We start from the raw sequence: 15,671 nt of genomic DNA on the forward strand, positions 1-15,671 counted from the left end.
AGCAACTTTTAAGCCCCATGGACCCACTAGGGTCCCCAAATTTTGCATACGTATTGAAAAACATCTCAACATTGAGGTCTATTAAAACTCACTGTGCCAAATTGCATCAAAATCGGATGAAAAATTTTCCTGTTATGAGCTCAACACTCCATATCCGGAGTTTGGTCTATATGACAGCTATATCTAAATATGGTCCGATTTGGGCAAAATTCAACAAAAAGGTGTAGAGGTCTGTCCAAACTCAGTCTGTCAAATTTCATCGATATCGGCTGATAACCTGCTCCTCTAATGGGCTCAACACTCTGTATCGGGAGATCGGTCTGGACCAGACAACAGATTGCTACCATTCGCTCTTATGACGTATTCCCATATTCATATGCCTTTGCGTATTCGTTGCCTTTAAAAGTGTTAGGTGTTGCCTTTGAAAGTGTTTCGTTTTGGTGTTGCTGTTGTTTTGAAATGTTGTGTGATGACGACAATATGCATTATTTTTACGAACGAATTCATAGGCAATGAAAATGCCATTCAAAATGTTCTCTGATCTGGACAACATTCATAGTCCTTGTGCCAAATTTTATCGAAATGGCATAAAAAAAAAGTTCCCTTTATGGGCTCAACACTCTATATCAGGAGATCGGCAGCTTTATCCAAATATGGTCCCATCTGGACTACATCTCATAGGAAGGGGTAGGGTCTACCAAACCTCACTGTGCCAAATTTCATCGAAATCGCATTAAAAATTCTCCTTTTTTAGGCTCAATAGCCTATATCGGAAGATCGGTCTATATGACAGCAATATGCAAATATGGCTCGATCTGGACCACATTTGACGGAAATGGGAAGGGGTCTTTCAGAACTCACTGTGCCAAATTTCATCGAAATTGGGTAATAAATGAATAATTATGGCCTTAATATCCTACATCGGGAGATCGGGCGGTGGGTCTTTATCGTAGCTATATCTTAATATGGTTCGATCTGTAACACATCCCATAGGACTAGGTAGGGGACTACCAGAACTTACTATGCCAAATTTCATCGAAATCGGATGAAAAATTAGCATCTTATAGCCTGAGAAACTTAAGGCATTGGGAATTTACCAGGTAGAATTCCATCTCTATCCATGTTATCCCCTGAATCAAAATTGCAATAGGTCACTTATGCAGCAGAGGTTAGCATGTCCGCGTATGACGCTAAACGCATGAATTTTCAGCGGTGTTTAGCCCCTCCTAATATTGGCGGCATTTGTGAGGTACCATGCCATCGAAAAACTTCTCCCCAAAGAGATGTCGCAATGCGTTACGCCTTTCGGACTTGGCTATTAAAGAAAGGTGTCTAACCACTGAGCTTAAACTTAAATCGGTCTGCACTCTTTGATATGTGAGAAGTTTTGACCCTGTTCATAAGCAAATTTGCATTTGGATTTTCTACACTTAAAATTTTGCTGGTGAGGTATTTTTAGGCAAAACCAAAAAACCAATTATTTCGATACTTAACACCTCTCGATAATATATCTTTTTTTCAAACCATGGTTAATTAATAATATTATCTCCAAAACAAAGAGCAACAAATCATGGAGTATATTTCATTAGTTTTAATTTAAGCATTCAATATCTCTTAATTAGAAATTTAATCTGTGCAAATGCAAAATTTTTCTTATTGCCTTCTGCTGTTGAAGAACAAAAAGTTGTGAAATATGAGTTAAAACTTCCTCAGTGACGGTAGCTAATGAAATTTGAAACGTCTTTATTAAACCAATTAGTTGGTTAACGTTAAACATGTCCATAGCCTTCAATGATGCTCGTTAAAAACAAAAGACTTAAGCAACAAACTTTGTGTGTTGTTCTTATCATTCAGTGCAACAGCATGTGATCGTTCTCTCTTGTTTGTAAACAAACCAACTCCGTGCTTCTAATTCTATGGATTTTTGTGCTAATTTGTGTTTTCAGCAAGCGAAGATGTGTATCACTGTTGTTGTTGTTTTTTGGTGTGGTTTTTACTTTTCAGTTTCTCCAGCATAAATTAAGAGAACAGAATACAAAAAAAAAACCAAATTGCATAACCATTTCATTTAGCATCTATCATATTTTCAAAAAAATTGTTAATGACCAATTACCAATTATGGCATTTAGAAAACCACCATAAATTGGTAAAAGAGGAGGGGGAAGTACATAAAGAAAAACATATTGACATACAATGACTGGTAGACGTGTATTATTAACACCTTTGAATGTAGCTGTTTGGTTTTTGCGAATCGGTGTCAAACTGTTGAATGCCCCTGGCAAAGGGAAATTTAGCAAAATGGAGTGATGAAAAGCTAAAAGTTGAAGTCAAACGGCAGTTTAATATGTTTTTTAAAGAGATTTTTTCAACACACCACCAAAAATGTATTTAGTTTTTGTTTTTTGCCTAGACTTCCAAGATCAACACAACTCACAAGTCCCATTAGGCCTACTCGATCTAGAAAACACAATCTAAAGCATACTCCTCTCGAGTCTCTCAAGATACTTGACCCATAAAAAAGTCATCAGCCTTTAGTAACGTTTTTTTTTTCCTTCTTTTTTCAATAGGCAGGTAAGCAGCTACATTGTATTTATATACGAGTACTGTCGCATATTAGTCTCTAGTCCACATAGACATTGCTTATGTGTAAATATTTGTGTTTATTCCAACAAAAGCCTTTAGAGGCAATCTATTGAAACTAAGCAAATTCAAAACAGCAACATAAGCACGTGCCACAACATAAAATTTTCCAGTTACATGAATTCAGATGGCTGGGAGGCAAGGGGAACATGTTACATATTGCAAAGTGTTAGATATACTTAGTTTCCTTATGACGCCGTAGATTGGTAACGGCCTTTTGCTTGGCTCAATTTTTGTTTTCAAATGCATCATGAACGAATTAAGGTAGATTTGTTTTGCTGAAAAATAAATTGGGCTGCCCAAAAAGTAATTGCGGATTTTTCATATAGTCGGCGTTGACAAATTTTTTCACAGCTTGTGACTCTGTAATTGCATTCTTTCTTCTGTCAGTTATCAGCTGTTACTTTTAGCTTGCTTTAGAAAAAAAGTGTAAATAAAGTATATTTGATTAAAGTTCATTCTAAGTTTTATTAAAAATGCATTTACTTTCTTTTAAAAAATCCGCAATTACTTTTTGGGCAACCCAATAGAAAAAATCCAGAATTTACACGGCTGGTTATTGAAAAATAACAAGTAACAAGTAAAAGCGTGCTAAATTCGGCCGGTCCGAATCTTATATACCCTCCACCATGGATCGCATTTGTCGAGTTCCTTTGCCGGCATTTCTTCTTAGGCAAAACAGGATATAAGAAAAGATTTGCTTTGCTATTAGAGCGATATCAAGATATGGTCCGGTTTGGACCACAATTAAATTATATGTTGGAGACCTTTGTAAAATGTCAGCCAATTCGAATAAAAATTTCGCCCTTTGGGGGGGCTCAAGAAGTAAAATAGAGAGATCGCTTTATATGGGAGCTGTATCGGGCTATAGATCGATTCAGATCATAATAAACACGTATGCTGATGGTCATGAGAGAATCTTTCGTATAAAATTTCAGGCAAATCGGTTAATAATTGCGACCTCTAGAGGCTCAAGAAGTCAAGATCCCAGATCGGTTTATATGGCAGCTATATCAGGTTATGAACGGATTTGAACTTTATTCGGCACAGTTGTTGAAAGTAAGAATAAAATATGTCTTGCAAAATTTCAGCCAAATCGAATAAGAATTGCGCCCTCTATAGGCATAAGAAGTCATGACCCAAGATCGGTTTATATGGCAGCTATATTAGGTTATGAACCGATTTGAACCATACTTGGCACAGTTGTTGGATATCACAACAAAACACGTCGTGCAAAATGTCATTCTAATCGGATAAGAATTGCGCCCTCTAGAGGCTCAAGAAGTCAAAACCCAAGATCGGTTTATATGGACCGATTTGAACCTTGCGGCTTTCAAGGGCTCAAGAAGTCAAATCGGGCGATCGGTTTATATACCAGCTATATCAGGTTATAGACCGATGTCACAGTTGTTGGATATCATAACAAAACACGTCGTGGAAAATTTCATTCCAATCGGATAAGAATTGCGCACTCTAGCGGCTCAAGAAGTCAAGACCCAAGATCGGTTTATATGACAGCTATATCAGGTTATAAACCGATTTGAACCATAATTGGCACAGTTGTTGGATATCGTAACAAAACACGTAGTGCAAAATTTCATTTCAATCGGATAAGAATTGCGCACTCTAGAAGCTCAAGAAGTCAAGTCCCCAGATCTGTTTATATGACAGCTATATCAGGTTATTGACCGATTTGAACCATACTTGACACAATTGTTGGATATCATAACAAAACACGTCGTGCAAAATTTCATTCCAATCCGATAAGCATTGCGCCCTCTAGAGGCTCAAGAAGTCAAGACCCATGATCGGTTTATATGGCAGCTATATCAAAACATGGACCGATATGGCCTATTTACAATCCCAACCGATCTACAATAATAAAAATATTTGTGCTAAATTTCAGGCGGCTAGCTTTACTCCTTCGCAAGTTAGCGTGCTTTCGACAGACAGACGAACGGACAGACGGACGGACTAAAAATGTCACGACGATCAAGAATATATATACTTTATGGGGTCTCAGACGAATATTTTGAGTAGTTACATACAGAATGACGAAATTAGTATACCCCCATCCTATGGTGGAGGGTATAAAAATGTCTAAGTTCGGCCGTGCTGAACCTTGGATACCCACCACCAAGGATATGATAATCATCCTATTTTATTATAACTCCACTACTATTGCGAATTGCAAATTTTGCCCATGAACATTCCACTAAGGAACAGGGGCAAACTTCTCACATATCAATGAATGCAGTCCGATTCAAGTTTAAGCTCAATGATAAGGGGCCTCCTTTTTATAGCCGAGTCCGAACAGCGTGCCGCAGGGCGACACCTCTTTGGAGAGAAGTTTCACATGGCATAGTACCTCACAAATGTTGCCAGCATTAGAAGGGGAAACCCACCGCTGAAAATTTTTTCTGATGGTCTCGCCAGGTGTTGGCGGACATGCTAACCTCTGCGCTACTTTGAAAGGTATTTTCGAGTAGAATACGAATATGATATCCAAATTTGGGACAATGTTTCTGGGTGTCCACCTCTTCCCCAAAACACCGCCCAAACAGGACTTATTTACTGACCATGACAATATGGGACTTCAATAAAAGGTATTTGAGTGTAGAATACGAATCTGATATCCAGATGTGGGACCAAGTGTTTGGGGGGCCGGCCACCTATCCTCGAGAACATACCCCAAAGAAGACAAATTTACAACCATAGCAATATGGGACTCAAATGAAATGTCTTTGGAAGTAAAGCGCGAATCTGTTATCAATGTTCGGGAAAAGTTTCTATGGGGTCACCCCACCCCCATAACACCACCCAAACCGGAAGTATTTGCTGACCATTGCAATATGAGGCTCAAATAAGAGCTATTTTAGAGAAGAACACGAGTCTGATATATATTTTCAAAGCCAAGTCACTGAGAGGCCATCCCATTCCCCAAAACACCCCCCTAACCGGTCATGTTTGCCGACTATGGAAAAATGGAGCTCAAGTTTGCGGACTATGGAAAAATGCAGCTCAAGTTTGCGGACTAAGGAAAAATAGAGCTCAAATGAAGGGTATTTGGGAGTGGACCATGAATGGGTAGACATGAGTAGACATCAACATTCGGGACCAACTATCTGGGGGACGTCCCAACACCATTACAACCCCCAAGTAGGACGTATTTGCTCACCAAGACAATTTGGGTCTTCAAGACTGTGGAGCTCGATATTCATTGTTTTTAGGGCCCATACCCCAAACCGCAAACGAATTTGAATCCAATTTTGAGGCCAATTGCAATATGGGGTTCAAATAAATAATATATAGATATATTGGGTTGCCCAAAAAGTAATTGCGGATTTTTTAAAAGAAAGTAAATGCATTTTTAATAAAACTTAGAATGAACTTTAATCAAATATACTTTTTTTACACTTTTTTTCTAAAGCAAGCTAAAAGTAACAGCTGATAACTGACAGAAGAAAGAATGCAATTACAGAGTCACAAGCTGTGAAAAGATTTGTCAACGCCGACTATATGAAAAATCCGCAATTACTTTTTGGGCAACCCAATATGAGAATAGAGCACGTTGCTGATATATTTTCCGGGCTTAGTGATTTGGGGGAATCACCCAAATCCCCAAAACACCCCTAAATCGGGCATATTTGCCGACCATGTCAATGTGGAGCTTAAATAAATGGTATTGGGGTGTAGAGCAAGAATTTATACCCACTTTCGGGACCAATTTTCTGGGGGTCTGTCTACCCCCTTCCCAAAATACCCCACAAACAGCGATTTTTTACTGACCATCGCAATATGGGGCTCAAATAAAGGTATTTGGGAGTAGAGTACGAATTTGATATACAAATGTAGGACCATGTGTTTTAGCCATCACCCTTTCCCCAAAACTCCTCCCAGAGGTTAAAAATGTTTCGACTATGCCAATATGTGGCTCAAATGAAAGGTATTTGAGATTAGAAAACGAATTTGATAACCTATTTTGGGGTCATTTGTTGGGGGGACGCCTCATCCTGTAAACTCCCCTCAAAACGCAAGGGCAATATGGGGTTTAAAAAAATGGTATTTGAGAGAAGAGCACAATGCTGATATTTTTTCAGGGACAAGTGTCTGGGGGACCACCTCACCCCCGAAAACACCCCTAAATCAGACATCATGAGAATATGGGGCTGAAATAAAGTATCTTAAGAATGGAGTTCACCTTACATCCAAACTTAAATTCGTAGACCAATAAAGATCATATGGGATTCAGATATACTATTTGCGTAGCATGGTATTTCACTAAAAGGTGTCGAAAATAAATATTCCAAGGAAAATTTTGTTCCATGTAAAGTAAAAGAAGGCGCAGCGAAGCGGGCCCGGTCCAGCTAGTCCCGAAATAAAAATACAACCCTTTTATACAAACATTTCCAGGCCATCTTATGAAGAGTCATCCTCAACAATAAAACTCCTTGGCAAATTTCATTTGTCTTACAATATTATCTTTGGATTTTTTTATTTTATTAGTTTTTCGTTTTCATTGCAATTCATTTTCCTTCACAAATGTTTTAAAAATGGAAAACGTAGATTTTCTTATTTTGTGTTTTTTTTTTCTTCTCTCTAGCATCTCATTTCGTTAGTATTTCTTTAGCAAATGTATTTCGTGTTTGTTTTTTTTTTTGTTATTATTTTTTCGTAGTTATTGTTATTTTGTAAGCTCTTAACAACTATATTTTTTTGAATTGGGGGGAAGATCACGGGTTAACTAAAATCTTAGTAACGAAACTTTTAAAAAATATTTCACAAAAACACATGAGATGAGGCTCCAATAAAAACTTAACTTACATGTTTCAAGGGGGCTATAGCATTGCTCAAATATTACTTGGAACAGTGTCAATTGTCAAATTATTTGCATTTGCTATGATAATTCTACTATCGCCAATGGAAGAGGAGTTACATCCATGTCCACAGCATTTTCATCAGTTTGTTGCTTAACGTTTTTTTTCTTTTTTTTTAGTTTTGGTTATGGAAGTGTTTCATTAGCTTTGGTGCCGGTTTTTTTTTCTTTGGGTTGCTGTTTTTTTGTTTTCTTTTACTATTCTTATGTTAAAAATTTCCTTTTCTTTATTAGTTTTTGTTTATATTTTCCTTCTCTAATTATTATTGTTGCAAATTGCAATGTTTAACTTTATTTTGAGTTTTTGGTTTTTAATTTTTTTATTGTTTAAAAAAAATCAGTTTGGTTTTTGTTGTTTTGTTAGTTTGTTTAAAACATTTCTATTTGCCTCTGTAGATTTCGATGATACGATCCTGATCGACATATTCGAAGATATGTGGGGCATCCATTAAAATGCCTATGGTACCGGCAGTGGTTACTATGAAGAACAAATACAGCTGCAGTCGATCAATAACCATTGCAACATATTTCCAATCCTCACGGGTCTGAAAGGAGACAAAGATTTTAAACAATTAGCAAAGATTTTTTTTTAATTGTAATGTTTGTCAGGTAATAGATTCATAGTTCTTTAGTTGAGGTTTTCCCAAAGGTGGAGAGAGTCGAGCAAAATTGATCACAAGAATGAATATCATCAAATTGACGTCAAAATAAAACAACTCACTCACAAATTATTAAAGGTGGAGTTAATATTGTGGCTGCTACGGCCATATAAGGCCATATCAGATAAAATTAGTCAAAGCGTGCTAAGTTGGACCGGGCCGAACTTAACACAACCCACTGTCCCAATTTTCGGCGAAATCGGGCAATAAAGGCGAGAGATCGGTCTATATGGCAGCTATATCCAAATCTGGACCGATCTGGGCCAAATTGAAGAAAAATGTCGAAGGCCTTCACACAACTCACTGTCCCAAATTTCGGCGAAATCGGATAATAAATACGCCTTTTATGGGCGCAAGACCTTAAATCGAGAGATCGGTCTATATGACAGCTATATTCAAATCTGGACCGATCTGAGCCATATTGAAGAATGTCGAAGGTCCTAACACAACTCACTGTCCCAAATTTCGGCGACATCGGACAATACATGCGTATTGTCTTTTATGGACCCAAATCCTTAAAGCGAGAGATCGGTCTATATGGCAGCTATATCAGATTATGTACTGATTTGCGCCATACTTAGCACAGTTGTTGAAAGTGATTCCAAAACACCACGCGCAAAATTTCAATCAAATCGGACGACAATTGCGCCCTTTAGAGGTTCTAGAAGTCAAGTCCCAAGATAGGTTTATATGGCAGCTATATCAAAACATGGACCGACTTAGCCCATTTACAATCCCAACCGACCTACACTAATAAAAAAATGTTTGTGCAAAATTTCAAAGGCCTAGCTTTACTCCTTCCAAAGTTAGCGTGCTTTCGACGGACAGACGGACGAACTAGATCGACGACTAGATCGACTTTAAATGCCATGACGATCAAGAATATATATACTTACATATACGAACTTAAATATACGAACAGAATGACGAAATTAGTATACCCCCATCCTATGGTGAAGGGTATAAAAATGAAATTGTTGCGCTTTGTTTGGTTGTTTGTTTGTCTGTTCGATATAGACTCAAAAACCGCTGAACCGATTTTCATGAAATTTGCACATGTGGTAGTGTTGGAGCTCGCGGTGAAAATAGAATACTAAATTTTTGTGATATCCGAAGACCGGACCCTCCTCCTTACCACCACTTTCCAAAACGCCAGATCTCGGAGATGGGTGCACCGATTTAAGCGAAATTTCGCATGCCACCCCAAAAACACGAAATTGCCATAAAATTTTTGAGGTCCAATAACCTGGGGGGACGCCCCATCTCAAAACCCACCCGAGCGGACCTGTTTACCGACTGCGACAATATGGGTATCAAATGAAAGGTATTTAAGAGTAGAGTACTAACTTGACTTAAAAATGTCACACTAACAGTCGGGGGGAGTCCCCTAACCTCAAAAAACACCACCCAACAGGAGACTTACCGCTTTGGGCAATATGGGTATCAAATGAGAGGTATTTAAGAGTAGAGTACGTACTTGGCATAAAAATGTGACCTTAAGTTTTGGGACAGGACACTTTTATCGCTTTGAGCAGTATGGGTATCAAATGAAAGGTTTTTTAAGGTAAAGTACAAATCTGACATTAAAATGTATTCTTAGGTGTTTGAAGGGCCTCCCGGCCCCTCTATATATGAATTTAATTTCCATGCCAACAATATCCCCATATTACCTGAATATATAGATCCTCGTTCCTCAAATGTTCGGCTATGAACTCGACCGCTTCGGTGGCCTTACTCGCTTCCGGCGACAGCAATATCGAATCGGATGATTCACTTTCTCTCCGGCCATGATCGCCGAGACCCAATTCGGCGCCACTGTTCACTTTACGATTAATCTTACAGTTAGGATGATGTAAATCTGACAATTCCATAACTTCCATCTTCGACTGCTTACCACCAATGGCGCTGATCTGTTTGGGCATTTCCGCCGGTGAGCCATACGATGTGGGATACGTTTGAGCACTGGTGCCCGGCATCTCCATCATCCACCTCAGGCGGGTCTTGCGCGGACGTTTCATTAGCAGTATGGCAGGCAAGTACTGTAGGAAGGCACGCCGTATCCAATTCGGCATACGATGTGTGCGCGGTCCCCTAAAGTTCCAATTGATGATGACCACAGTGACCAGAATGGACACGGTGTTCATAATGAAAGTGAATAGCAGATACTTGGCTATGAGGGGCAGCACCAGCGATGTGGGCGGTAGAATCTTCGATACCAGCAGCAGGAACACAACCAGTGACAGCAAAATGCTAATACCCAATGTGACCTAGACATGAAAAATGGTAATAACACAGATTTTAATGAGGCCCCATCTAGGCATCTACTCACTTTTTCTCCAGCTTCAGCGGGCAGATAGAAGACCAAGACGCAAAGGAACGAAATCAACACTGTGGGCAGAATTAAATTCACCGTGTAGAAAAGTGTCTTCCTTCGTATGATGATGTAGAATGTGATATCGGTTTCCGTGGGATGATTGCCATCACCTTCGTAGACATTTAGATAGGCGGGCACCTCAATGATGTCCCATGTACCAGATTTCCAATAATCCGAGAGATCTACGAAATTCTTATTGTTATACAAGGCCAGGGACACCTGATCACCGTTAAAGGTCCACGATCCGAATTTCATAATGCATGTCTGCTGATCGAAGGGAAAGTAGGTGACATCAATGGTGCATGAACTCTGATAAATGGCAGGTGGAACCCACAGCACTTCACCCGTTGGATAGATCAAGACGTTGGATTTATAACGGACTTCATAGTTGCCATCAGCACTAGATGGATGGAGAAGAAATTTTTATATTAGAATTGATACGAACTTTTTAGGGAGAGAACAGTAACAAGTTTCTAAAGCCATCATTAAGAAATATTCCAAAGGAAATTTCCTAAAACTGCAGTTTTCTTTCTCTACAAATTTAAGTACATTGGAACCGTTTTTGTTTTTTTTTACCGAGTGTCTACAAATGAGATGGTGATTGTTGTGGAATGATGTGAGTGATTTTATAATTGGGATGAAACAGAATAATCCGTCGTTATTACTTTACTAATTACTTAAATATTTCTTTTGCTATGATATAGCTGAAAATTTTTGTATGCCCTAAACTACCCACTTTCAATACGGGCCTGTATGGTTTCACCCTGTAAGGCTGGCACCCTGTAAGAATTTATTTTCAAGTTCATCTTATAGCTACATGGTGCCGATTTTTTACTTGACTAGGAGCACAGATTGGTGTAATTTAATCTAACAACATGGGAGGCAAGTAATCCAAGAAGGACTTCGACCCTCTGCGTGATTATTGGATTGTTGTCCATGGACGCAGTAAGACTGTAAACCCAGTATGGGTACTTAGAAAGGGAAGCGTACGGGACGAAATACTTGGGAGCAATTTGGAGCCAATGCGGTAAATGTTGTGGGCGGTGGCTTGCGTATAAAAAGCAACTTCAGGTTCTAAATGCTGCATTATTAGACCATCATAGTAGCTAGGTAGATGCCTGCATTAAAAACTTAGCTCAAACACTTTATTAGGCGTTCAAAAGGTACTAGTCTTTGCTTAAATGGTCGAATCACAGCAAAGACAGAGTCAAATCCTCGAATCGGTACTCATGTATAGGTATTTATACAAAAGACGGAAGAAGGTGCTGGGCATAAATAAAATCATCCCATGTTCGGAATACTGTTATGAAAAACAAGCAAAACGGCATTAAGTTCGGCCCAGCAGGTAACATATATACCACCTCTGGTATATATATGTATACCTCATTTTGTCATGATCCGATGAAAAATGCATAATTTATGCCCCCATAGCAGCTATATCCAAATATGGTCCGATTTGCACCAAATTCGGCATGGACATTGAGTGGTCTAATAAATACAAGTCACTTTTCAATTTTGATTCAATATTGGTGATCCAAATATAGACCGATCTGAACTATATAGGACACGGATGGCAAAAAGCCTAACATAAGTCACTGTGTAAAATTTCAGCGAAATCGGTTATAAATGCGCCTTTCATAGGGCCAAGAGCTTAAAATGCAAGATCGGTCTATATGGCAGCTATATCCAAATCTGGACTAATTTGGGCCATCTTCAAAAAGGATATCGAGGGGCCTAACACCACTCACTGTCCTGAATTTCGGCGAAATCGGACAATAAAAGCGCCTTTTATGGCCCCAAGACCTTAAATCGAGAGATCGGTCTATATGACAACTATACCCAAATCTTGATAAATCTGGGCCAAATTAAAAAAGAATGTCGAATCGCCTAACACAACTCACTGTTCCAAATTTCAGCGAAATCGGACAATAAAAGCGCCTTTTATGAGCCCAAGACCTAAAATCGAAAGATCGGTCTATATGGCAGCTATATCCAAATATGGACCGATCTGGGCCATATTGCAAAAAGATGTTGAGGGGCCTTACTTAACTCACTCTCCCAAATTTCGGCGTCATCGGACAAGAAATATGCCTTTTATGGGCCCAAGACCTTAAATCGAGGGATCGGTCTATATGACAGATATATCCAAATCTGGATCGATCTGAACCAAATTAAAGGAGGATACCAAGTGGCCTAACAAAGCTTACTGTGCCAAATTTCAGCAAAATCGAATAATAAATGTGGCTTTTGCCTATATGGGGCCTATATCAAGATATAGTCCGATATAGCTCATCTTCGAACTTTACCTGCCAATGAACGAAGAAGGAACCTGTGCAAAATTTTAGCTCAATATCTTCGTTTTTGAAGAGTGTAGCGTGATTTCAACAGACAGACGGACGGAAGAACGGACATGGCAAGATCGCCTTAGGTTTTTATGACGATCAAGAATTTATGTGCTTTATAGGGTCGGAAATGGATATTTCGATGTTTTGCAAACGGAATGACAAAATGAATATGCCCCCATCCTAAGGTGGTGGGTATAAAAATACGCTTAGGGTATAAAAATACGCATATTAGTATCAAACACTTTTAGAAAATTCTCTAACTAAGAATTCTAAGATTGTGTTGGAGCTTATCTGAATTTAGAAGTGCAACAGAGCCCTTTACCCTAGCACTGCGACTGTGAGTAGTCCTTGGGACTACAATCAGAGTCTCGCTCTATCTAGTATTGACGTTTACAAAGTAGACGAATTTTAAACTGAAAACGCAAGGAGTTTCTTTCACTACCCCGCATAGGATCCCGGCGTGTAACAATTGGGATTATTCGAATTAGTATCCGAGTATTTATGTTTCTAAGTCGTGGTTTGTTTTAACTTCCAACAATCGTCTCAATTGTGGTCTAAATCAGTCCATAACCTGCTACAGCTGCGAAACTATTATCCGATTTGGCTGAAATTACATGAGGTGTTTTGCTTTGACTTCCAACAAATGTACCAAGTATGGTTTAAATCGGTCCATAACTTGTTATAGCTCTCATATAAACCGATCTCCTGATAATACTTTATGAGTCTCTATAGGGCGATGATCCGATTTTGCTTCTTGAGCCCCTCCCTACAAGGCGCAATTCTTATCCGAATGAACTTAAATATTACACAATGACTTCTACAATGTTCAGCATTCATTTATGGTTCGAATCGGACTTGATATAGCTCCAATACCATAACAGTTCTTATTCAATATTCTTTGTTTGCCTATAAAGAGATACTGCGCATGGAACTCGGCAAATGTGATCCATGGTGGACGGTATATAAGATTCGGTCGGGTCGCGTTTAGCACGCTCTTACTTGCTTTTTCGTTAAGATTTCAGACACACTTCGGATCTGAATTCGGATAAATTTTCCAACTTTCATACAGACTTCTGACCGAATTCTGAACGTTTGGTTCACTGGGCATGTACATTGCAAATTGCAAATTTTGCCCATGAACATTCCACTAAGGAACAGGGGCAAATTTCTTACATATCAATGAGTGCAGTCCGATTCAAATTTTTAAGCTCAATGATAAGGGGCCTCCCGTTTTTGAGCCGAGTCCGAACGGCGTGCCGCAGTGCGACACCTCTTTGGAGAGAAGTTTTACATGGCATAGTACCTCACAAATTGTTGGCAGCATTAGGAGGGGAAAACCACCGCTGAAAATTGTTTCTGATGGTCTCGCCAGGATTCGAACCCAGGCGTTCAGCGGACATGCTAACCTCTGCACTACGGTGGCCACTGGGCATGTACATGAATTTAAATTCTAATGGCCTCATGTTGCATCACGGTGTTTCCTATGTAAGGCTCCCAGCTCTATAGGCTGTTCACATATCTGGAACAGAGATCAGTGGTAAGAAATGTACTTCGGATAAGTGGTTTCATCATTGCTGCGGTGCTTTTTCGGTAAATTTGAAAGTGGTGAGCTGTATTTTTGCCACTTGCGTGACTATTTCACTGTCGATACCATTTGTATTGCCACTGATGGGCGATGTTGAAAATCTTTAAGCTATTTAATTAAACTCATCCCAAATCTTATCCATATTCCAAGTGTGATTCCCCTAGAAATCTTCTTTTTTTTCAACAATTCCCACATCTCATAAATCCATGTAAATCCATAAACATTATTAATGACCACCGAGTATGTGTATGTATGTGTGTTAGATGTATGGATGAGTTATGATAATTGTAAATGTACTCACTTATTGAACAATACAATATCCGGTTTCCAAACCTTATCGGGCGGCAGACGCAGAACACCGATGCCGCCGTAATCAGCTTCGTCCCATTGTAATTGATAATCATACCAAACCAAACGTAACCATACGTTTGATTTCATAATTTGATTTTTCTCATTCTGGAGGGTCGTGGACGGGAGGGGGCGCGCGTAGCGAGTTTTGTGAAAAATTGATTGATTGTGATTGGTTTTGGTATTTGATTTTTGGTTTTTGGTTTTTATATCGAGCAAAACATGTGAGCGGGGTTCGTAGGAAAGTGAACGATTTGCAAATCGTGTATTTTGTTTTATTTGTTTTAGATTGGATCGAAAAGAAAATGTTTATGTGATAAAGTTTTAAGAATTTAATTTTGATAATTTTTTGCAAATTTCGATACATAGTTTATTTAAAATTTTACAGATTTATCGATTTTATTCATATATATATATATATAAAAAATGTGTGTGGGTGTGTGTGAGAGAGAGAGAGAGACAGAGTCATTACGAAGAGTGGTTTATTTTCATACACGTATAGAGGAAATAAGAAGAAGTTTATAGAAAAAAAAAAAAAACAAATCAGTGATCGTTGTCTTTGGCAATTAGAAAGATAGTGAGATTTATATTCAAAACAAATACTGCAAGTCAATTATTAACATTAGGGTTAGTTCAAACATAAGATTGATATTTGATGCTTGGTTCTTCTGCTATTTGTTATTATTATTATTTTTTTTAACCATTGCTTTCAGTTTTTTTTTACAAAATATTTCTTTATTGCTGGTATATGAAAAAAAAACTTAAAAATAAATTTAATTGGTGTTAGTATAAATACACTATTTACAATAAAAAAATAAACATTTCTGCTCATTGGTATTAGTAT

General features: G+C 38.5%; 1 protein-coding gene across 1 annotated transcript in view; it reads right to left on the reverse strand.

The window, feature by feature from the left end:
• Positions 1–7,627: 7,627 nt before the first annotated feature.
• Positions 7,628–15,671, reverse strand: part of LOC106093382 (acetylcholine receptor subunit beta-like 1) — a 36,541-nt gene continuing 28,497 nt past the window's right edge. The window contains exons 4-7 of the mRNA XM_059364005.1: positions 14,781–14,935; positions 10,505–10,949; positions 9,846–10,442; positions 7,628–8,061 (exon numbers count right to left, since the gene is read on the reverse strand). Coding sequence (XP_059219988.1) covers positions 7,897–8,061; positions 9,846–10,442; positions 10,505–10,949; positions 14,781–14,935 — 1,362 coding nt within the window. The 3' untranslated portion in view covers positions 7,628–7,896. The remainder of the gene's footprint in view (positions 8,062–9,845; positions 10,443–10,504; positions 10,950–14,780; positions 14,936–15,671) is intronic.

This window comes from Stomoxys calcitrans, chromosome 1, assembly GCF_963082655.1.
Source record: "Stomoxys calcitrans chromosome 1, idStoCalc2.1, whole genome shotgun sequence".
Classification (NCBI taxonomy): Eukaryota; Metazoa; Arthropoda; class Insecta; order Diptera; family Muscidae; genus Stomoxys; species Stomoxys calcitrans.